The following is a 25675-nucleotide window of genomic DNA, read 5'->3' as shown; positions in this document are numbered from 1 at the left end:
GTCCAGATGCAGACAATTCAAGCACTTAAGGTGCCGGTCCTCAACATAGACTTCGCATAGTCCACATTTTGCGCATATCTCCTCTTCGGACATCGTATAAGGCTCGAAGTAGGCCCAAGCCTGGGTATACGAAACTTGAAGAAAGAACTGGCGATGAAGCAAATCTTTGCCGTCAAGGGATCCCGGTTGTCGGTAGTTGATCGACTGAGGAAACAATCGGAGAAAAAAAACTAAACAATTTATCCAAAAATCTTAAAATAGTCAAACAACTCCAAGAGCAAAATGAGAGGACTCCCAACACTGAAACAGGCAGTAAAAAAAAATCTGAAGATGGCCACCAGGGGCGGAGCTTAGGGAGATGGCTCATTAGATGGGGCAGTATGGCCCAAAGTACAGTGATTGATTTAGAGGAGAAATGCAGTTTTCAGGGTAAAGTGAAACTGCTTTTCTTTTTTCTGAGGATTCCCAGCCTGACGACAGGGAATATTCATGAGCATGTGAATCCATGCCAGACCCCATGCTGGAGAAAGGGAGAAAATCTTCTCATTGGATGAAGGAAGTCTTTGAACAAGCCTCATTTTCTGATGTAACAGCATATTCAATGATTTATTTAGAATCATCAAAGCCATCCCAGTCTACCAGATTTACAGCCTTTCAGCTGGCGGATTCCACTTCACCTTATCAACTAGCAGCGATATTGATAAAGAAATTGGTTGGATACCAGTAGAACCATTCGAGTCCCCAGCAGGTAAACATTTAATAGGGCATCCATCTTCAAACTACCTAGTAACATAAGAGCAGAACATTGATGTATAGACTTTTCCTAGAGCTTACTGTGTGAACCACAAGTGAGTGAAAACACCTGAGAAGTCCTAGCATGCTGTACTGGCAGGGAAAGGTTCAAACGCAACATCTGTAGGAAAGAAAAATGCTTTCTAGAAATGTGAAATAGGTTAGTGTGTAATAGATGCACGACTCATACTAGTTATGCTCCCATCTGCCATAGCTCATATCTGCCAGGGTGCAAGCCAGCTTTCCAGGACATCAAAGTCACCAACTTTTCAGAACTTTCCATTAGGGACAGTACATTTGTTTAAAGATTATCAGCATAAGGTTCACTGGGTGACCACAGGAACTACTAATATTCATACTTGCATATTGAGTACAGCGTGTTAAAAGTGCTAGCCATGATAGATCAATGTGCATGAATTTTAACATTATGTCTCGTGAATCATGTGTTGGTCATGTTCTCATTGTAACAGTTTGCACATTCGGTATTTCTACATGCAGGGCTAGTGCAGCTTGCAGAACAAGCGCAATGTATGGGTCGGCTCATTGTATGTACATTGTTACACCATGAGCCAGAAGTTGTTCTTTTGAAGGGGAAATGTCTAATTGGTGGGATAAGCCCACTTGTTTAGTTATTTATTACATTATATTAAACATTTTGACAACGTGATTCAAAAAAATATGAAAATACAGTATTGTGAAAAAATATGACCCTGTAGTACAAGATAAATATCAACCTTTAATAAATAGAATTCAAGTTGAGGCAACAGAAATTATGGAAATTATTTCAGAGTAAAAGCAAAAAGTACGAAGAAGTGTCCCAACAGTCGGAGCAAGTGGTACAGAAGTGTAGAATCTAATGAGTTGGCACAGTAAAAATACATGTCAAACTATGGGAAGAGTGATGGGGAGAGAAAAGAATAAACACATTGGGGTGCGCAATAGAAATAACACTGTAGTTAAATAGCAAGCCAAGTTAAACGATAAAAGATCAGGTGAGTTAGATAGTGCTAAAACGTTCAATATATTTCAACATAAATGTGGCATAAGTCTAGTTGCAGGAGTGTATGTTCCTCCATTGTCTGTGGTGTTTAATTACTTGGACCAGTCTGATGTAGGAGCCCACATGGCTCGGTAATATGCTACGTGCCTACACAAGATACGCTGTGCTTAAATGGATGAGCTTTGCATTTTGCACTTTCTATTTGGGAGATGTGTTTAATACACTTCCAGAAGGCACATCAATATTTTATTCTATCCTTTCCAAGACGAGTAGTTCTAAAGACAGCACTGTGCAGAAAACGATTAACCTATTGTAATTACCAACTCATTACACTTCAAAAATGAAAGGTTAATACATTTAACATAAATAATTTAAAACATGAGAAACAATCAGATTCTACTGAGAGTTTCCATCATTATTTGTGCTTTATTGTACAATACTATTATACAAATATAAAACCTGTACATTTATATAAAAAAACACTGATTTGACATCCTATCACTCGTAACAGGGGAATCCATGGCTGGAGTAGGACACAAAGTTTTAACATATAGAATTATTTACACAAGTTCATATTTTCTTTTAACAGACAAATTATATATAATGTATACATATTTACTCTGTACAATTTTTACATTTATTGTGGGATACTGAGTGTATCCATCACCAGTCGGATTGCTCTAAGCGGATCCTCAATTTCCTTCACGTTGTCCTTTGTCAAAATCCAGTCAGGTTTAATTCTGGGGCAAAAAAGGAAAATATCCACATTTAGTAATGATTGGTGCAAATAAAGAAACATTTGGACATTAGCTAAAGCAATTAACAAAAAAAAGAGCACATTTGGGATTTTAAGGCTTTACACCTTGTAGCAGAAAGATGTAAAAAAAAAAAAAGAAAAAGAAAGATTTTTGCTGGAGTTAGTAGGGTAATATCCAATTCCTGCATCAAGCAATCCTTTTGTCCAGGAGTGAAGAATCCTACTTATTTAAGGAGGAAATAGTAATTACTTTCAACAATTGGGTAGCTTCAATCAACAAATAATAAAATAACATCTTGGACTACAATAATCAAACTGAAATTAAAACGGTCTTATAACCATTTTAAGGTCGCATTATCATTAATATACCACAGAGCTTTTCAAATGTATTCATCCATATTTGAAAGTTCAAGTTATGGCTTGTATTTTAGACATCTAACACTTACTTGTATTGATGACCACATTTTATAGCCGGTGGTTAAATCTGAAAACAGCTGGACAGCTCATTCATTGTACAGTCAACTACCTTCCCAAACATATATTGTACTTTACATACAAAGCATACATATGGGTGCACCCAATTAACTTTAGCATGTTGCCAGAGAATACATACATTGCGTAACTGTAAACTTACACATTGAACTTTAGTTCGACTGCCTTCCACCAGATTACATTTCTTAGGCAGAGTTGCTACATATAGCAGGACTAACATCTAAAATGGCTGCCAATGGTCCCACCCCAGTAGAAAGACTCATAAGAGCCATAACATGCAGATAAGGGTACAGGTGATGGCCCGCCTAAAGGAGCAGGGCCGCCGTTGCATTCATCAGCTTTGTGAAGACAAGAGGGGCCGAGTTCAGGCCAAAGGGCAGCTCTTTGTACTGGAAGTAGTACGACATAATCGTGAACCACAGAAACATCTGATGCGGCCGATACATGGGTACATGCAGGTAAGCACCCTTGAGGAACAGGAAACACATCCAGTCCCCTGCACACACAGACTCGGCTATGTGCGCAGGATTAATCATCTTGAAATGTTCCAGCGGTAAAGACAGGTTTAGAAATGACAGGGCCAGGACTACCCTCAGGGCAGCCAGGTTGTTGTAGGGTAATGCAAAAATCGTGGAATATTAACCGAAGCCCCAGTCTGCAAAAGGAACCGGTTCCATTGCCTGCATCTCAAAGAGAGACATGATCTCTCGTAAAAGAGGCGGGGACCCGATCTGACAAAAAGGAGGAGATGATGGTAGAGATTAATGAAGAGTGTTAAAATGGATTTATGAACTCTGACCTGGTGGGCCGAGGTTCAGCAGGCCAGCCTAGTTTTTTGGAACAGGGTAACCTTCTGGACAAGTCAGACCAATAAAGGTAGCATTGGCGGCGGCCAAGACTTGGTCTCAGGAGGGGTGAGGGGGATCGAAAACCCACAAGGAGGACACAGTCAAGGACACTACAAATTACTCTCAGTCAGGTGTATATCAAAAATACATATACATTTATTAAAGGCCTTTTTAACAAACACAAGCAAAGATCTGCAGTAATACTTAAACCAATACCACTTTACTATAAAACATATATAGTTACAATGGCCTAAAGAAATGGCACACAGTAAGTTTCCACAACTTGTAATGAAAGGGAGCATACAGTGCGAATATACTTTAGGCAGTCCTTCACTTATCAAACCCTAACTAAGAGGCAGTCCAATTCATAAGAAGAGTGGAGCCTAGCACTCAAAGGTACTTTGTGGGCACACACTCGATGATGCGGTAGAGCAAAAACGGGGTGTCTTGCAGAGGCTGTAGCGACTCAGGAAGGTGGTTGAGGCAGTGAAGAATAAGTTCCCACTATTCGAGAAGGGTCTCCCCAAGAGGGCAGTACAGGTTCCAAGAGATGGTAATAGGACAGTAGCACAGGCTACCTCGATAAAGGTGAGTGGCCCTCAGGGGACACTCATGCATAAAAATGGATGGATGCACCATAGGGCCACTGGTAAGGGTTGCAAGTACTCACCGACCCAAGGAGCAATCCGGACCAAACTTCAGCAGTCGAGTCCACTTCGGTTGCGGTTTCCAATGCTGCAATTGTGCGGCTGTGCGGCTTTCAGCAGCTGAGTTCTAGGGACAATTCCGTGGCGGGGCAGTGACAATTTATCCTCTCCTGGAGAAGGGATCAACTCTATTTCACTGCAGCACATCTCAGGGCAAAGGGGGGGCACAGCAGCAGCGCACCATCATAGTGCGTCACCACGGCTGGGCAACGCAGTGACCCTGTGTACTCTGGTTCAGGTGCACTCTCCTAAATCAAGACCTAGGGCACCTAGGTGTACGAAACTCAGCAGGAGAGTGCCTTATACCCAGTGCTTACGATCGCCAAAGTCTCAAGTGTTAAATCGAGACGGCAGCGGTTCCAGAGCAAAGATCCTGTGCAAGCTGGTCGGTTCACTGGCTGGCTCAGGAGCACTTCCGAGAAGGCTTGCTTTCAGGTTAAGGTGCCGTGAATAGTTGGTCCCACTATTCAAATGGGTTGAAGTGCCTTTGCAGACATAAGTTCGATCAGAAACAGGGGGATCCTGTGGGACAATAGCAGGCTCAGGGTGCCAAACCTTCCAGCAGGTCACCAGCGGTTCCTCGGCTCTGCTTCATGGTTTCAGGATGCTTGGATCCTATCCTAGGTTCGTTGTGAATGCAAGAGATCGACCCGGTATGGGTGTTTGGAGCCTTCTCTTATCCAGACTCTTCTTTGCGCCAAAATGAAGAGGACGCAATGGAGAGATCTGCTCACATACAGGCATGCCAGACGTGGACCAATCACGGACCACAGTGGTCCCAGTTATTCCCAGCACACCAGACTCTCTGGCACCCAGGATGTGTTCTGGAACTAGACAGTCAAGCCATGATCCTGGAGGCACACACATAAGGCATGCAGAAGCCTGTGAAAGCTTCGCTTTGCGCGGGGTTCTGCATGGCCAAATAAGGGTTTTCCCGTTTCTGACCAACCTGGGGAAGGCAAAGGGATAAGATGGCCCAAGGACAGAACAAAGGATCTTGTGAAATAACCATTTTAGGGCCAAGCCACTGTCCAGGGGCAAACGCGATATTGACCACAAGAAAGGGCTAAAATATATGAGAAATAACAGCTGCACCCAGCTCTGTCCAAGGCACATATGTAATTCTACTGAAAAATCCTTTGACGGTGTCTAGGGCCTGTAGAAAATTAGAAGTTACTCACCGTAGTGACTAACGTACTCTTAGTCCATAGTACCGTTTCCTCCATACTGCATGGGTGTCCCTTCCAAGGGACGGGAGACTAACCCTCTTCACCAGAAAAAACCTTCTTCCCCTTTAAATTTAGAGGCACGTGGGGGTGCAGCCCAGAGAGCATGTGCTGCCCTGACTCTGCCCTCCGGCACCACACCTCAGTCCATTCAGCCACCAACCACAGCAGCCATGTGCCAGTGTACCAAGGCCACCCCTATGAGTCACAAAAGTGGGGAGGGGAGGCAAGGGACCTTCAGTGCCATGTAGCAAGCCACCACACCCACACACCCACACACCCACACACCCACACCCACACACACACACACACACACACACACACACACACACACACACACACACACACACACACACACACACACACCCCCATTAGAGTGGCACCCGTGGAGGGGACGTGGGTGCATGGGGACCAAATCTTTCCAGCCAAACAGCTGCCTCATCACGTATGCCTTGCCATCCCCACACACAAGCCAAAGACCAATTGGCCATGTGGCACACAAATATCCGCATCCTTCCCCATCATAGTGAACCCCTGACCAACCATGCACATCAGCCCAATAGTCTAGGGACCCTTTTCAGCACCATGTAATGAATGCCCTGCATGCCAAAACACATGGGTGAATGAAAACTGACATCTCCTATGTCCCCTACAGGCGGCAACACCAGAGGCTTCTGATGACGAGGCGGCAGGCACATCTGGGAGTGGGACGTCCCACCCTTCAGGACCCGCCAGTACCACCGCCACCACCCTGCAATGTGGCACATGGGCCATGCCGGGCGGATGTCCCGCAGCATCAAACCACATCACAGCAGGACCAGGCCCATCCCCCCAGCCCACCAGGAGCACGGCCATGGCAACTGCACGCACACGGACGCAGACATCCGCGGGCACCGCCATGGGGATACACCACCTACCGGAGTGACCGTGGAGACACATAGAAAGCAGCCCGGTAACATCAGAGGCGGAAGTGGCAACAACCCCTGGTCGCAGTCTCTGCCGGCAGTCCTCGACCTCACCTGAGAGCCGAGCCCGCTACCGCAGAATTCGTACACCTGAGCCGGATACCGATACCTAGTCAATTGGCAGGCCCTCTCCTACGCAACCTTCACCCACCCTTGGCATGGTGCTGCAGAGGCTGGGGAACATGGAACAGAGACAGAGGGAGATTGAGGCCTTTAGGCGCAACCAGCAAGACACATGCAGGCCACACGCAACAGTATCCAGGAGGCTATCCGGCAAAGCAATGAATTGGTACGCCAACAGCTCCTGGGGCCAGGGTCCATTCCTTCTACTTCCATCACCAAAAGTGAACTCGCAGAAGAGCCCACCAAGGCGGCAGTCCCTGTGCCATCTGCGATCTAGATCACTGGTTGTCGAAGAGTTGGTGGGGGGATAGTGTGCTGAGGAGTTGGTGGTGGGAGGGATGGTTTGAATACACCAGTTGAACTACACCAATGTGAGGACATTCCTGATTGTGTCATTGTGGAGTTTATGTACAAATGTGACAGTCACACAGTGGTGCATGGCTTGTGCAAGGGAAATGATTCAAAGGAAATTGTCAATCAGTGCTTGGTGAGCCAGTCTCCTTTCCCTCACGTCATCTCTGACGGTGCCTGGTCTGGCACCTGCCTCAGGTACTGCATCATCCTCTGGGGGTGGTATGTCCACGTCAGGGGTAGGGGTACATTCCACCTTACACAAATGTTGTGCAACTTAGCAAACGCAAGCACAATCGAGTCTAGTTTTTCTGGTGTGTACATAAGGGCTCTGTCGGTGCGATCTAGGCAGCGCAATCATGCCTTCAGGAGTACAAAGGTATGCTCAATACACACAGGTCCTGCTGTGAGCGTGGTTATATGCCATGTCGTGGATCGCGCACAGGGGTCATCAGCCAGGTCAGCTGAAGATATCTGGAGTCATCTGCATGGGGAAAGGCACACACATAAGTCACTGTGAAATGTGCGATGGACTTTTCTGTATCAGGGCAATGGACATCATGTGCATCCGTATGGGGACTAATCACATGGCATGTGCCTCTACAATATGTCTGCATGTAGCGTCACTGGTATCATGCATTCTTTGACCTTCACATGCACCCTGTGACATCGCTGTAGTTGCTTGGTAATGTGTCTGCTGGGGACATGAGTTCATGTAGATGGCCTTGGGCCAGTGTATTGCTCTCTTGCTCGTGGCATGTAGGGTTTGCAACTGGCCTTCCATGCTGATCTTGGGGCAGTGTTGCCATTTGTCTGGTATTCCTTAGGATCATGCATGATGCATTGTGGTACTTGTAGTCATGTGTGTGGTTTACAACGATGATGTATGTGTTGGGCCACTTGTCCGTCAAGGTGTGGCCAACATGTACATGCACCTTGTACAGTACTCAGACGTTGGTCCTAGGGCCGCCCAGGTACTACACTTGCATTTGCTGGTCAGGATTTGCTTTGTGTCATTCATCGCATACCCCCCCCAATTTGGTCAGGTGCTTCACAGTGAATGCGTCCAGGCAGATTTACTCACCCACTATCCAGGTCCGCTGTCCCCTGTCCATGGAGTCTTGCGCAGAACCTGGTTAGTGGGCACATCAGTGCGTAATGAGGTTGGGGTCGCAGGGGAAATGCACATTGAGTGAGTGGTAGTGCTTCAAATTTCTGTAGACTGCTTGGTGGGCCTGGGGGGCCACCCACGCAACATGGGTGTAGTCCAGGGCTGCCATTACATTTGACAATTGAGCTATTGCATGGAACTTTGCCTTCATGGCATTTACCTGGGCTGGAGTGGTGGGCAGTGCAATGTGCTAAAGCACATGCTGCAGGAGCGCAACCAGCACTTGGACCAACGCTGCAAAGAGTATTGGCTGCGCCATGCCGTGCATCATGGCCACAGAGCGCTGTAAGGTGCCAGGCGCTAAGAATTGGAGAACGGCCACCAGCTTCAGTAGGGGGGGGCACGGCTGTCCGGATGTTTATCCTGCTTCCTAGGTCGTCCTCTATTGTGCAGAGCAGCTCAGTTATGGTCTACCTGTTGAGGCAGTACAGTCCCACCAACTGGGTGTCAGTGAGGGTCCAGGGTGTGGGCCTAACCCTTGGGATGGGGGCACGCATTACTTGGCCTCTCCTCACCCTCCTACTCCTCCTCACCACCACCACCACCACCACCACCACCACCTGTACTCCCTGTGCCCTGGCCTGGTTGAACTGCATCTCCACTTCCAGGTGCAGTGGAGATGCCTGTCCCATCTCGCTGCAAGTAATGGCAGCATGGTGTTGGAAACACAGTTTGGGGTAGTGGTGTGCCTTACGTAGCCCTCGGGTGCACCCGTTTCTACATTTCCGGTACCTGTTTTCATTTACCTCCAGCTAGAGGTAAATCTCTGCTGTATTAGTGCTGTTTTTTGGCGCTAATACCGCTGTACATGGACTTGTGATACTGCAGTAATTGTGCTTTGTGTTGACAGTGCTATTAACGCCAGCTGTAATAGCGCCAGCTCATTTTTGTGGCTGGTGGTATTTGCACTGAGTCGTGTTCCGGCAGAGCATTATTGGCGGCGCTAATTCCGTTACTGCCACATTTTAGGGCTACCGCCCAACTTCTGATGAAGCCCAGTGTGTTTACGAAAGTTTTTTCTTTGGGTTCCAGACCCTGTATCTTCTTAGGTAAAATGTCACTGTACTTTTATATTTTCACAGGGGTGCAAGTCCCAGACTCACAGTTCTTTATCATACCAGCTTGGTGTACTTCCCTGCCAAGCATGGGTTTTCTTCGGGTCAGTCTCTTCGACTTCACATGTGGGTGAGAGTCCCAGACTCGTGAAGCGTGATTGTAATAGTTTGGTTTACTCTCCTGTCAAGCGTACGTCCTCTCATGGACTATCTACGTTTCTCTCAGGGTCTCAGACCGCCTAATTCGTAAGTTCTTATATGGGTGTAAGTACCAGACTCTCAATATTCTGTTGTAATGACTTGGTTTACTCTCCTGCAAAGTATATACTCCCTTCTGCACGGTTTCTTTCAGGGTCCCAGACCCTCTTTTCCTTGTTCCACAGTTGCGCCCCGACACCTCCCGGACCTCCAACACTGCTCTCTGTCGGCGTACCTGCTTCTCTGGTGCGTATCTTCCAGGCAGCAGTGCTTCCCCCCTCTGAGGCTCTGGCAGCGTTCAGGAGTTCTCTGCGGTCTGCAGCATCCCTGTCGATCAACTGGTGTTTGGTTATCCCTTCTCGTTGGCGGCCACTCCCACAGCCCCTTCTGCCTTCTTGGGATGAGACTATGCTTTCCAGCAGCCTGCCAGACTTGGGGATGCCCGTGGGTTTCTTCTGGCATCGTACAAAGGTGCTCCTCCTCCTCCGACTGATTTCTTGCTCCTGTTCACCTGCGCAGTCGGCGTCTCCTGCTGAAGCAGATGTCAGAAGCACTGTTGGCTCGGTTACTTTCTCTTTCCCGTGATGGAGGGCTGCCTTTAGCTCTTTTTCGTTCTGGATACCTCCAGCAGGTACCCATTGTATTGGGAGACCAGCAGAGTGCTGTTATCCTGCTTGGTGTTTCTCCCGTGGTCAGCTTCAGCCTTTGCTCGCTGCTCCTCACCAAAGCGTCTGACACCATGGTGAGTCCTGCTTTGCTTTTGATCGCGCGTTGCACAAAGGAGGTCTTTAAAAAGCTAGTTGGCGTGGGCAAAAGTTAAGTATTGGTTTCATGTGGTGGGGAGGGAGGAGGATCTGCCGTTGCTACGACATGACCCGCATTATATGTCGAAAATAGCTGAATTTTCAATTGTAAATGTAATAAATGGTTGGCGGAGGGTCATAGCTACAACTGGATATATTCCTGACGGGGTTCGGTGTAGTGGAGCCCTGTTGTGTCAGCCAAAAACTGAGTGAAGGCGAAGGACGGTGCCATTTCTGGAAGAAGTGGCAGTAGGAACTGGAAGGGCCTGGTGCGAGGTGAGGCGCGCTCAGCCCACTGTCCACACGTCTTGAGAGAGGAAGGGTCACGTATGGTGGCCAGAAACCGCCCTGCTGTCTGCTGCTGCCCAGTCGGCCGGATCGATAAAAGAAACCTGCGGAGTGGCCGCCCGCTTCAAACTACGCAGTGGTGCGGCGAGAGCGCACCTCGGAGCTGAGCCACGGTGACCATCGCCTCGTCAGTTCCTTCCCAGCTAATACCACTGAGAACTCGGCCCGACTCTTGGGCCCATCGGCCAGCGTGAGGGATGTCTGACTGCCCCTCCCGTGGGGAGTAGAGGGGGTGAAGCATACAGCCACATCTTGACATAGCCCCTTCAGTCGGACGAAGGCATCATCAGAGTCTCACTGTGGCACAGAAAACCTGTGGTGAGGTTTACACCTGGTGATTAAGCTTCTCCAACAGCCAGCTGTGGAGGACTGTCCTGGTCTAGCCTGCCATCCGGCTGGACGACCGGACTGGAGCGCTGCTTCTGCCTGGCATGTAAATCACTGTGTCGCTGCCTGTTGGATGGGGACGGACCGCCTCCATCTGTAGATCTGGCCGGTGAGTGCTACGCCCCCTGAATGGGCCGTTGCTGCTAGGATCTGGATGGACCTCCATTTCTCCCACCGTCAGTTATCCCACATACTGTCCGTGACCCACATAGTCCTGTTGCTGAGCACATAACCGTGGACAGCCTTGGAGATGGCACAGAATCTACGCAGAGTGCCTTAACTTCCAGAGGCCCGCAACTTGCGTGCTGGAATGCCAACCTATGCTACTTACCTGGAGGTGAGGGATACATACCGTCATCCTCGGCCCCCTTTGGGCCCAAGTAGACCTGTGTTGGAGCTGGTGCGGAGGCCCTGTCACTGGGCTGTACTTTGGTCCGAATCCTGGCCCACGCAACCATTGATATTGATGTGGCCCACTGGTGAAATGTTTTGACTTGTGCTTCAAAACTGGTACATGGCTGTTGATATTAGGCAGCTGGCTCCGTGCTCCCGGCTGCCCCCTGACCACAACGGATTAGTAACCATTGTCCAGGCAGTGGTACCGGAGCTAGTGGGGAGGGCTGTGCCATGTTCCAGGGATGCTTACCATCCACTACTGGACTGGCTGTTGGCTCTGCAATTCCTGAAATCTGCTTATGTTTGTGGAGTTGGGCGCACTTTCCTGCTATTAGACCTGAGGGTGATTTGTACTCACTGAACCACTTTAGGACCTGACTGCTATGGTAGGAGGACCTCTCGTTCAGTGACCTCACACTTCGGACCCAACAAGGGCCACCCATCAAAGCTGATTGGCGCCAAGTAACCTGCCGCTGGCTCCCGCGCCAACAGCCCAGCTAACCCCGACCACCTAATCCACAGTATTAGCCACAGATGCAACAGTGCACTTGACATGCGAGGGGTTCTCCAGCAAGGGGTGCTGCAGGGGAGCTGTGGGTTGCGCAGTGCACACTGAAGAAATTTCTCCGCCAGTACTTTCCCCTATGACACCACGGGTGCTTGACCACTGCACATCCAGCCAGTCCAGCATGACTAGAGGTACTGGTATGGGGAAGTGGGGGGGGGGGATTAAGAAGTCCAGAGCCATGGACAGGTTTGCAACTGCCACTCCCTGGGGACACCCGGAATCTTAGTCTAGCTCTCAACTAGACCATACGCAACCAACAACAAACCTGCCCCCTGACCTTACCCATATGATGGAGGCATTGGCGAAAGGCTTTGCGGCCGTCCATGAGGAACTGGACGATATTACAGCCAATGTCGCCTCCATGCAGTCACAACTTGCCAAGGAAGCCGGGCACATTACGGAAGCTGAAGCTAGGATTGGAGCGAGCGAGGACACTGCACAGGTGCTCCACAATACTGTAACGTCCCTGGTGAAAGATATGAAATTGGTGAAAGCTAAATGCGATGACTGAGTCCCAATCCAGGAGGAATAACATCAGGAAAGTTGGAGTGCCAGAGGATGCGTTATTGGGGGGTATGGAGCAAGCAGTTGAGAACCTAGTCAGGGACCTCCTGGGCTCCCCTGCTCTTTCCCCCTTTTTTTACAGTAGAGAGTGCACACTGGGTCCTACACCCAAACCTGGTGACTTTCCACAGCCCATTATAGCAAAGATCCTCAGTTTCTGCCACAGGGACCACCTGCTGCGTCTCGGCTGGGAAAAGAAGGAACTAAGGTTGGGTTCCCAGTTAAGACTATTCCCGGACTTCTCCATTCCGGTACAGAAGGAGAGGCGCCTATTTGCAGGGTTTAAGAAGTTGCTCCGAGCCCGCAACATTCAGAATGCCATGCTGTTCCCGGCTCGGCTAAAACTTCAGTTCTGTGGCAAGCTCTATTTTTACGGTCCCGGACGAAGCAATCAATTTCATTGAAGTACAGATCCCAGTCCCAGACAACCTTGAGCCCGATGCAGAGAACCCCCCTACCCCCACCTAGTTGAAGGGGTCTCCCAGAGCTGGACCATGCATAATCCTCATTGTACTGCGAGCCTATAGTATTTATAAGACGTCCCCCGCTATCACAGCCACGCTGGAGCATGTGGTATTGTGTTACACTAGTAGAGCGGGCCACGACAGCGACAGCCTACCCCAAAGCAGTTGCGAATTGTTGATGTTGTGTCAAAATGTTGGAAATAGGCCGTGTTGGGTTAGGCCTAAGGTGGGTGGGCAGGAAGAGAGTACTACACTGCTAGGTGGGGGGGGGGCAGTGAAGGTGGGCAGGGCAGGAGGGGTATTGTTCTTTTTGGAACTAGTAGATGGCCGAGTGGTGGTTGCGCTTACGAGGCAGATAAGGAAAAGTGGAAAATATTTAGCAGCAGAGTACGGGGTTGGTTATGCTCCTGTTTGTGAGACAGTAATTGCATTAGGCGATGGGAGAGACACGCTACCGTACAGCCCACAGGTTAAGTGATGGAGACGAAACTAATGTCTTGGAATGTTAGGGGGCAGGGAAATTATACTAAATCCCGTAAAATTATGGCATACGCACACAGACCTGAGGTAAAGATACTTCTCCTACAAGAGACATGCCCGGGAGGGTGTGGCCAAGGGTATTGCACCGGCATGGGGGCAAACAGATTTTTCATCACATACTCCATCCAATCTAGGGGGGTTGTGACAATAAGTCGATTAAATTTACGTTGAAAAAGAGCTATGTAGACCCCGAGAGCAGATACGTAATTCTGCATTTTATTATTGCTTGTACTGAACTGTTGTTGGTAAATACCTATTGTCCCAACATAGAAACCCTGAATTCTTAGACAACGTGTTATCCAGTCTGATGGGGTTTATTGAGATCCCGGTTTTATGGGGTGGGGTTGGAGGGGGTATATGAATTTAATACTAGATATTAGTTGGGATAGAACAGGGTCAGCCCTCAGATCCCACTCACATGCAGCTCGTAGCCTTCTGGCACACACTGACACCCTAGGGCTGCAGGGTGCGTTGCGATCACTCCACCCACAGGAAAGACAATATACATAACATTCCTCAGTCCAGGACAGCTCATCATGGATAGATTTGTTTTTAATCTCGAGTTCACTATGGGCAGAGTGAAGAATGCAGGGATACAACCCTGCACCCTCTCAGACCACTCCCTAGTGACACTTTCCTTGTCTTGGGAATGTTCCCTGTACCCCGGAACTCCTGGAGGTTTAAATCGGAAGCACTCCGGAATATTGTACTCAAGGAGATTTGTTTGGATATCGAAACATACTTTGCCTGTACTCTACATGGGTGAGATGGGAGGCCTTCATGGTCTATATCCGTGGTATGTCCATATCTAGGGAGGCGGGAGTATTGAAAACAATAAGGGACTGGAATTGGAATACTCCACTCAAGCTAAACCTGAGAAATTAGCACAAATACGTGCTGAGCTAGTGCTCTTTGAATCGCATGATCTTAGGGAAATACGTTACTTCACACGGCCGCAGGCAGCTAGGAGATACGGAGACGGGGAAAGGCTAGGTAGAACACTGGCCAGGATAGCCAAAACAGAAGGCAGATGTACGCAAGTGGACTGCATCATTGATGAACTGAGGAATCCCCAATGGTCGGACCAAGAGATCCTAAATAAATTCTCTGCCTTTTACAGATCCCTATACACTGCTGGGCAGCAGTGGGATGTACATGCATTCATTCCCTCCTGGAGGGGATCCCTCTGTCGTATATAAGCCCCCAGACCAGGGAGGAGCTTGAGAATGCTTTAACACTGGAAGAGATACTGAAGGTTCTCGCAGAACTCCCAAAGGGTAAGGCCCTGATGGTCTCACCCCTGAGTTTTATCAAGAACACGCAGCCCTAATATCCCCCCACCTCCTCGAGGTATGGAATGAGTCACTCCGTGTATCTATCCTTCCAGCTACCTTGAGGGATGCCACTAAAACCATTGTACTTAAACCGGGTAAACCGAGTAATGAATGTGGGTCCTACAGACTTGTCCGTTATTGAACGTAGACACTAAAATGTTTGCCAGGGTGCTGGCAAATAGGCTTCTCCCGCTCATGCCCTATATAATACATGACAATTATTATTATTATTTTTTTAATTTTATTTTTTAAGGGACCACCAGGTAAACCTTGATCCTATTCTGTGTGATGTGACTCATAGGTGGCTTCTCCGGGTTTACAATTAACTCTAATAAGTCTGAAATATTCCCACTTACGAGTAATATTTGACAACCAAATGGGATATTCCCCCTCTGTTGGTCCCCGGGTGGAATCAAATACTTAGGAGTGAGGGTGACTAGGTTGAGGCCGACTTTATAGTTGGCCAATTATCCAGCAATGACGTTGCGAGTAAATTGAACAGATGGCGGGCACTTCCCATTACTATGTTCGGCAGGCTATCCTTGGTGAAGATGGTACTGGTTCCAAAACAATTATACATTTTGACAAGGTACCCGTCTGGCTGGGGAAACCATTCTTCTCTAAAAATCATGGGCTATGTGCACAATTCCTATGGCATGCTGGGGCTGTGCAGAAAAAATGGTTGGATAGGACTTTGCCTTATAGTATGATATGGCATTTATAACGCGCCTTTACACAAGTGTTTCAAGGCACGAAGGGGATGATTCACTGCACCGGAGCTTGAACTGTACTGGAAAGCAGCGCAAGCCCAATATGCGTAATTCTTGTATGGCGATACCCAACAACCACCGCACGTCAGGCTGGAAAGCCTGGAAAGTGACGGCTCTGATCTTAAAAAGCTTATTTTGAACCGCACAAATAGTGATGACTGTACATTTGACACAGTGTCTACCACCCTGAAGGCATGGCGCTATAGCTTACCGCCCAGCATAGGCACATGCCCATATTATAGATGGCTCCCTCTGTGGTGGTTCCCGGGACTGGGTGTCACATGGGACTCTACACTAACTGCTCACTGGAGTGGGATGGGCTACAGAGTGCTGGAAAACCAGTTTCCAAATGGGAAGCTCATTACACCTCAGACCAGGCGAAAGGAACATACTGGCTCTGGGCTGGAAATACTCCAATAGTATAGACTCCGAGCAGCAGTACGTGCATTATGAACATCTCTTCCATCAGAACCCCCAGAAATCCATGAGATACAATATATAGCCAATGCATATGGTACTCGTAGAATAGTGTGCACCCTATACAAAATGTTATTGGATAAGCTAGGTACGGACCTAACTGACCACCAATGGGGATACATGAGCTCACATACAAGTCGGGTCTCTCTTAACTTCAGGTTCCGTTGTATGCAGTATACACTTCTGAACAGACTGTATTACACTCCCCAAAATCACAACCAATTCAGCCGTAATACACTGCACTCTTGTCCCAGATGTAAGTCGGAATCGGCCGACCATCTACACATGTTTTGGTCGTGTGTCCGGTCACAGGAATTTTGGGATATAATTCTCCAAACGCTCTGACATAATTGGGGTCCCTATTGACCGTACTCCATTTGGTGCCCTGTTTGGCAAGTGGGACAACATCCCGAATAAAAGAATGCTGACATTTGTGAATGTAAGTTGTAGGGTTGCCAAGAAATGTATTTTTCAGAAATGGAAACGGGCCCCTGCGCCCAATTCCAAAACCTGGCTGTCAGCCCTCACCTGGACTCAGAACTGTGAGGAGGAATATGTGAATTCATTGCCCCAGCCCTCCCGACCCAAAAATGTATGGTCCAAAAATCAGTCACATATGTCCAGCCTCCCAGCAGACTAAGTTGTAAATTCTGCATCTAATCTCTGTTCACCTACGCTCCGATAAGCCAATGTATTATATTGTTACTCACCTTTCTGGAACTGTAACAATGCAACCTAACAGCCTGAGACCTTGCTAATAGCTTGACATGTAACCCATGTACTACGATATGTTTGCCATTAAATTAATTTTTTTTTTAAAGTATTGGTTTCATGTGACTTTCTTGTCACAGTATGCAGCCTCCATTCCTGCTCTTCCTCGTCACAGTAAGACTACCCCGTTTTCCTTCTCCATACCTATTGACAGAAAAGCTAGTATTACTGAGGGGATCTGGTTCTGTGGTTTCAGTAGGTTTAAAGTTACAAAAATTACATAATGGAGTCACAAGGATTCATGTTGACGTCATTTCTTCCTGATACATTGTCCTGTGTTTTGTTTTTCTTTAGTCTTCGTGTGCGCCCTGATGCCTGTGGACTTTCGGCGCGGTATAAATAAATTAGAAACTCTTTTTAACATGTGAGGTAAAAGGGAACAAGGCAACTTCCTTTCAGGTTGAGAGTCCTTTACTGAGGGATAAGAACCAGCAGGAGAAACAAGTGTGTTGAACCAAAGGGTGGTAGACGCAAAACCTGTATGGATAGCATGATAGTATTAGATGGAGAGAGCCAGGTCTCCGTAATGCAGAGAAAATAAAGATGAAAGCGGGAAAAGTTATCTACAAAAGAATGGGCTTTATTACAAAGTGTTCTGAAGTTCCAGAGGGCAATATTGACGGAGTAAGATAAGTCTGAGACTGGAGTCTCAGGTTATCAGGATTACGGGTAGAAAGATCTAGAGGAGATAAGCGACAGGAATAAATTGGGCAGAAATAATCTCTTGTTGGCAAGGTTGAAGGCCACGAACAACTGGTTGGTCTTGCAAAAACCTTTACTCACAGAGTTATTATTTCCGGGCTCTCATTACATCCAGTGAATGAAGAGTAATTTCCGCTGATGAGGAAGCATTGCTGAAAAAAATTGGTTGGATTAAGATTAAGTCTGGGGTGATTTTAGGTAGGAATTCCAATTGGTACGCAACAGCACTTGGTCCTTGAATAAACAGATGTACATCTCATCTGCCACTGTGAGGAAGTCTGTTGTTAACCAGTCTGAGAAAAGGCAAAACTTATCTGTTGTTCATGGTCACAGGACACCACAAACAGAGCCAAGAATTAGAATTGCTAGAGAAGCAAAGAATGATGTAGGGGAGCCAGAATAAGGAAGAGTATACTGGGCCGTGGACAAGGGGCCCTACATTGAGGAGAGCCGTACCTTGCCGTCGAAAGTAGCAAACTGTGTTAAAGTAGGCAGAGCTCCAGAGGCACTACTGAATGGAACCTAGAAGCCCAAGGCAAGCACACACTTTCAGAGCCTACTCCCATTCTGCAAGGTACAGGTCCACTGAACCCCCGTAAGATCTGGTGAAATCAGACAACCAGAGAATGCTCATAACTGTAGGACAGATTATGTATGGTTACACTTTACAAATAAAATACCAAGCCCCAGAATTCATTTCTGGGTTATCTGGTAGAGCAAAGACTTGCAGGCCTATATAATTTAATGAACTGCAGATTCCTAGTTTTGGATGTAGGTAGAGGTCCCAACCTAGACTTTCCCAACCTGCGTTTTTATGCTCACAGGTCCCAATTGGTTCCACACAACCACCCTCCCAACACTACCTACATAGCAAGGTCCCCCACCTAGCCCCTGTTTTTGCCCACCACTGCCACCTTCGTCCTTCCATTTCATAGGCCCACAACAACCCCTCTCACACAGATTTTAAACAATGTTGCTGGTGATTTGCATTTCTCTGTGACATACACCTTACAATGCAAATCAATACAATTCTTACATCATAATAATGCCTGCATACCCCAGTGGTCTTTGTACAGTAGCATCGCTATTTCCTCTTTCAGACACTTCAAAAACTAGCACACAAGTGGAATTTTTAAGAAACTACTCATCCTGTCTAGCCAAAAACAAAGATCCCATTTAATAACAAATGTATTTAATCACTTTCCAACTGTTCTGTAACACAAACTTGCTATTTTAGGGACACTTTAGAATCCTGTGAAGCACTACGAAAGTGTGCAACTACAAACATTGGTACTGGAAAAGTATGGGCTGTGACAGAAGACTGAGCACATTGCATCAATGTTTTAATCTGGTACTATGTTAAACTGCTGCGTCCTGGTGTGCAGTGATGCACTCACAATTGATGCAGATTCCCAGAATTCCACTGTGGCAGAAAAAAAACTGCTCCAACCAAGCCTGCTTTTCTTTCCAATGTACTGTAGCTTATGGAAACCGTCTTTGGTCTGTGGTCCCCCACTTGGGGGGAGGGGGTAATAAGTAACTTGCCTGAAATTCCTGTTCTCCAGCATTATCATCTTTCATAGACTTGCATGCTGTTTCAATATTCCCCTTCGTCAAGCTGTGAATCCTTTGTAACAGTAAAAGCAGTTTACATGTAAAAGTTAAAATTGCTTTCACTTTAGTGCTCTGTTATAGCAGTTGTGGGTCATACTGCCTCACAGCCAGTTGGCAAGCGCACTTAAATGTGGCAATATTAGTCAAGAAAAGCCATAAACGGGGTAGGCGGCGGGTTGCATGTGAATCTATGAAAGATCTAAACTGATATGAAAACCATATACTCTGTGGAATCCCGGTTGACACTGTTAAACCTCAAAGGAAAGCACCAATCTCCATGTGCCAGCCCTACAGATACCCATCAGTGGAACACAGGAGAGTAGCGCTGTAGTAGCAGCAATAGCGTGAGCTCTAAGTCTGCCGGGAAGTTACCTGTTGACCAGCTGATGACAGTACGAGATGTAGACAGCCAACGGGAAATGGAGGACTTGCCAACTGCTGAAGGACCAAAAGTCACAAATAGCCGAGAAGAATGGCAGAATAGTTTGGTGCGAGCGACATAGAACTTCAAAGTTCACACAACATCCAAATAATGCAAGAAATGTTCCACCGGAGCAGAGGGAGAACCAAAAGAAAAACATGCAAAACTACAGGCTTGTTAAGACGGAACTGAGACGGAACCTTGGATGATACTAAGTAAGAAGTCGTGCACAAAAAAGCATGGATTTCCCCCAAAAGGCAGTCTCCCATGACAAGAATTTTACAATGGATCTGTGTAGAGGCTCAAAGGGAGGACCCATCAGGTTTGAAAGGACCATATTCAACTGACGGGCAGGAGCTGGTGCTTAAACTGGAGGGAAGGAACGGAACAGCCCCTTAAAGAAATCTTTAATGAGTCTGGGAGACTATAGAGAGGGAGTTGCAGGGGTATGCCAATATAGCTACAAGGTGTACCTTGATTGAGGAATGAGCACAGCCACTCCGAGCCAGAGACAAAAGGTAAGGCAAGACAGCCTGTGCTTGTAAGCAGAAGGGGACAATTTCCTGGGCAGCACACCAAACAGTGACAGATTTCCACTTGCTTTTTTAACTGGAAACTGTGGACAATGCTCAGGCTTTGGCGAGAACATTTTAACAGTCAGAAGGTATAGGAATTTGTCCACATTCTAGGAACAGAGGAGCCAGGCCGTCAGATTAAGGGTGGGCGGGTCATGGTACAGCACTGCTCTGTTTTCTCTGGATAGAAGGTTGAAGCGTGAGGTAACTTGCTTGAGGTGCCAACGAGCGAATGAGAATTTGAGAACCAGCATTGTCTCGGGCAGGCAAGAGCCACCAAGGTCAGTCTGCACTGATGCAGTCTAAAAGCTTCGAGGACTCGCAGGATGAGAGGAAATGGGAATGCAAACGTGTCCCCCAAGCTTCCTGTGTGAAAGGCCCTGCATTTCCTGTTAGCCTCGGTGGCAGAGAGGTCAATGTCCCAAACTCCCCACAGATGGAAGATGTGATGAACCTGGTTTTGCAGACGCTGCCATTCGTGTCAGGTTCGCAGTTCACTGCTGAGGTAGTGTTCCTGCCGCCATGTGGTGTATCCCTGGCAAATGGAACAGAATGAGGAACATCTTGGGGGCTGCAGCCCATTTCTACAGGGCCTGGGCTTTGGAGGACAGAATGGGAGAATGGATGCCGCCTTGTATTCGGATGTAAAACATAGTATTCATGCTGTCGGTGAACAACTGAACTACCCAACAGTAGCTGGAGGAGAAACGATTTCAGGGCCCAGAGCACTGCTTTAAGACGTTGGTGTGTAGCATCTTCTCCCCTCCTTTGACCAGGGGCACGTGGCATTGTAAGTGCCCATGTGGGCTCTACCGCATTCTAGGGAAGCATCAGTCGTGACCGTCACTTGGTGACATAGGAACGCACTGCCACCAACCCACAGTATCATGGAAGGATTGTTTCTGAAGACTTTTGTCTTCCCAATTGCCAGAATGTGTTTCCAGCGGGCATAAAGACATTCTTGGAGAGGCCTCATCCGTAGTCTCCAGTGCTGGATCAGGGGAATGCAGAATACATCATTCCCAATAGGGACTTCAGGCTGCGTATTGGCACAGGCAATTTCTGTGAAAGCAGGTGGGCTTTCATTTGGAAGGATTTCACTCATCTAATGGGGTGGAAATCCAGGACAGCGGGTTCAGATGGGATGCCAAGACAGAGTGTTGAAAAAGAGCCAAGCAGGACTTTGCATAATTTGCAGAGAATCCCAGCGATGATAAACAAATAATCGTAGCTTGTGTGTGTTGAAGCGCCAGAGTGAGAGCGGCCGCCGTGACCAGCAAGTCATCTAAGTACAGGTAGACATGGATACCCGAATGACAGGTGAGCCACTGCTGGTGCGAGGAATTTTGTGAACACCCTCAGCATGGACTTGAGGCAGGAGTGCAAGGCCTTGAATTGATGCTTTCCTGCCATGTTAAACGTTAGGAACAGTCTCTGGCGTTGATGAATTGGAACATGGAAATACATGTTTTAAGTCCAGTGAGGACAGAAAAACCACTTTCTGATTTTTGCTCATAGCAGGCTGCAGCGTGACCATCCAGAAGGTTTGAGATTGAATGAACTTGTTGAGCAGTCTTCCGTCTAATATGGGCCTCGAGATGCTGTATTTCTTTGGAATGAGAAAGTATCTCGGATAGACACCTTGGCCTGGATAGTTAGCAGGGTCATGCTCGACAGCAAATTTGGAAAGGAGGCACTGGATCTTGCGTCATAGCAATGACAGGTGCTTCTCCACTTTTGTGGAGGAAAGAATTGTGGGATGATGTGGACCGAACTCCAGTCTGCATCTGTGCTGAATTAAAGATACCACCCAATCGTCTGTGGTGATGTTGAGCCACTGGTCGACGAAATTGGAGAGGCCATGCCTGCTTGAAGGATTGGTCACTGCTGTGAGAGGAACCGCAGCGGCGCTGGTTGCCATGGTAGACCTGGGACTTTCCCTTGAAGCGGTCAGATATTTCATATGTGTTTGAATGGTACGACAGACTGGTAGGAAGGTCTGTACTCAAGTCACCTCTTAGGAAAAACATGTCTTTCCGGAGCAAAAGGGCGGATGCTGCAGCTGAAGAGTGCCCATTGAGTGAGCCTCATCTCCATCAGCCTGGTGGTTTGGAGGGCGTCATCAACCACCTTCCCAAAGAGGACCTCTCCATTGTACCTCTGGTAGGAAATTGGTTGCCTTCAGCCATTCCTGATGACTTAAGACAGCTCCATTTCCCATCTGTTGGAAACCAGTGTCCACAATATCAAAGGCCACAGATATAGCAAGGCCCGATCTGGCTTCGCCTTTACAGAGGAGTGAGAAAACTCCATTCTTGTCATCAGGCAAGAAAATCAGGATGGGGCCCATATTGTACCCTAACTCCCCGTCATAGTAGGAAAGGATAACCATGGAATTGGCTGCAATGATTGAGGTAGCCTTCATTGAAATGATGCACTTCCAACAGTCAAGCTGTTTTTTTTTCCTTATTGGGGACATGAGGGGGCGTGCATGGAGAAGATGGGTTAGCAGAGTGCTTAAGATCTGCAGCAGAAACCACTGAATATGGACTGGCCCGCATACGCAGACACTTTGGGTCATAAGGCACCTTTTCTGTCTCAAACCGGTCCTTGAATGGGTTCCTTAAGCTCCAGAGATGATTCTCCCAAATGTCATCAAGGACAGGGATGGTGTCATGATCACTGCTTCCAAGGAGTCAGGAACAGCCCAACATCCTTGGAAGCAGGCCCCTAATCGTTATCTTAGGCACCAGCCGGTCCCCACTGGGACCTTTTGGACCTTGTCCTGGCGCCGGTGGCACCAGGCTCATCAAAGTCATCGGTCCCGGCACTGGAAGCGCCGGGCTCATATTATGTATGAAGATGCTTGGGTGGACTTACCTGCAGCAGACCATGCTGCTTACCTACCAGCCACTTAGAAGTCCTCTGTGAACAGGAACGACTTTCTTACCTGGGTGGGGCAAGCTCCACTCCCTGGATACAGCACTGGAACTCTTCTGGAACTGGAACTCTTTTCTTACCTAGGCGGGGCCGTGGAGGAAGACGCCTCATCACTCCAAGGCTATTTAAACCACACCCGATAGATGAAACGTGCTTCGCGTTATTCTGCATCTGCAGCAGAACGCTCACCGAGTCTGTTCCAGCCTTTCTTCTTTCGATCCTGAACCTGCAAGAATTATACTTACCATTCCGGAATCCAGTCAACAACAGCACCTGCAAAGACAAGAACAGGTTAGCAAGGCAACCTTTACACGCAGTGCTGACTCACCTGATCCATCGGCTGCGGCCATTTCTTCACGCTGCACCTCCGCCTGTGAAGACAAAAGGAACAAGTTACTTACCTGTAACTGTTGTTCTCCAGCATGGGTCTGGCATGGATTCACATGCTCATGAATATTCCCCGTCGTCAGGCTGGGAATCCTCGGTAAAGAAAAAAACAGTATCAGTTTCGTTTCTGATCTGTCTTTCGTAGTAACAACCAATCACTGGTCTCTGCGTCATACTGACCACAGCCAATGACTGCCCTCTACCTAAGCACCGCCTCTGGCAGCCATCTTCAGATTTGGAAGCACGTGAAGTGGCAGTATGACCAAGTGAAGAGCCGCAGAGGGGTAGGCGGGAGGGTTCGCATGTGAATCCATGCCAGACCCATGCTGGAGAACAACAGTTACAGGTAAGTAACTTGTTCCTTCTCCAGCATGGGGTCTGCCATGGATTCACATGCTCATGAATAAAGAATACATAGCAGTACACACATGCACAACCACGGGAGGTGGCAAAGGCTCAACATTAAGCATTGCATCAAACTCAACATTAAGCATCTTACCTCCTCACCAGGCTCACCTCAGGCGAACAGGTTGCGCAGCACTGCTTGGCCGACCCTGGACTCCTCCCTGGAATCCCGATCGACGCAGTAGAACTTCGTGAAGGTGTGCGTCGACCTCCACGTAGCAGCCCTGCATATGTCCAGCAGGGGCACACCAGAAAGGAACGCCGTGGTAGCTGCGATCGCTCTGGTGGAATGGGCTCTCGGACGGCCAGGCAGCGGTCGGTTTGCCAACCGATGACAGTACATGATACAGCCGGAGAGCCATCTGGAAATGGAAGCCTTCGAGAGAGCCTTCCCCTGATTGACAGGTCCAAAGTTCACAAAGAGTTGTGACGTCTTCCGAAAACACTTCGTGCGGTCCACGTAGAACTTCAGCGCTCTAGCCACATCCAGCGAGTGCAAAGTCCTCTCAGCCGGCGACGAAGGCGACGGGAAGAATACAGGCAACACCAAGGGTTCGTTGAGATGGAAGTCCGACGGTACCTTGGGCATGAAGGAGGGGTGCGTCCTGAGCACCACCCTCGTGTCGTGAAAAGTCAAGTACGGGGCCTTGCAGGAAAGGGCCTGGATCTCTCCCACCCGTCGTGCGGAGGTGATGGCCACAAGAAACGCTGTCTTCCACGACAGAAACTTCAACGGGGCCGAGTGCAGAGGCTCGAATGGAGGTCCCATGAGCTTGGTCAGCACCACGTTGAGCTCCCACGCCGGGGCCGGAGCCTTCACCGGCGGGAACGATCTGAACAGTCCCTTCATGAACTCTTTCACCAGACGATGAGACCACAAGGACGTCCGTCCCGTGGTCCTGGTGTATCGGGAGATCGCAGCCAGATGAATCTTGATGGACGCGTGTGCCAGTCCAGCTTTGGCCAGCGTCAGCAGGTACGGCAGAACTTGGGGAGCCGTAATCCGTAGAGGGTTAATCTTCTGTGCGTGGCACCAGACAGAGAACCTCTTCCATTTGTGTCCGTAGCATTTAAGAGTCGAGGACGCCCTGGCCTTTGCAAGAACCTCTCTGCAGTCGGCCGGTATGTCGTATCCTCCAAACTCTAGCGCTGCAGGAGCCAGGCCTGCAAGTTCAGCGATTTCGGGTCCTGGTGGAGGATGGCGCCTCCTTCCCTGGAGAGCAGATCCGCGTCCACCGGCAGCTTGATTGGCGGGGACGCTGACAAATCCAGAAGGTCCAGGAACCATATCTGCCTCGGCCACGCAGGTGCGACGAGGATCATCCTGCACCGTGACCTCTTGAGCTGGTTGACGAGCCGGATTAGCAGTGGCAAAGGAGGGAACGCGTAGAGGAACAGGCCCTCCCCAGGGGAACGAGAAAGCATCGCCCATGCTCCTCGCCTGGGGAAACCTGCTGGCGAACCTCCGGCACTTGGAGTTCGTCGCCGTCGCGAACAGGTCGATCTGGGGAGTGCCCCACCGTC

The 25675-nt window shown here is 48.4% G+C and overlaps 1 protein-coding gene across 2 annotated transcripts in view; it reads right to left on the bottom strand.

Moving 5' to 3' along the window:
* Positions 1-1508: 1508 nt before the first annotated feature.
* Positions 1509-25675, bottom strand: part of ASPM (assembly factor for spindle microtubules) — a 1022684-nt gene continuing 998517 nt past the window's right edge. For both annotated transcript variants that reach the window (XM_069641523.1, XM_069641524.1), the window contains one exon: positions 1509-2532. In XM_069641523.1, coding sequence (XP_069497624.1) covers positions 2430-2532 — 103 coding nt within the window. In that variant the 3' untranslated portion in view covers positions 1509-2429. The remainder of the gene's footprint in view (positions 2533-25675) is intronic.

Source organism: Ambystoma mexicanum, chromosome 1q (assembly GCF_040938575.1).
Source record: "Ambystoma mexicanum isolate Mex_15411 chromosome 1q, UKY_AmexF1_1, whole genome shotgun sequence".
NCBI classification, from domain to species: domain Eukaryota; kingdom Metazoa; phylum Chordata; class Amphibia; order Caudata; family Ambystomatidae; genus Ambystoma; species Ambystoma mexicanum.
The sequence above is the reverse complement of the archived record's forward strand: the minus strand, read 5'-3'. Positions and strand labels throughout refer to the sequence as shown.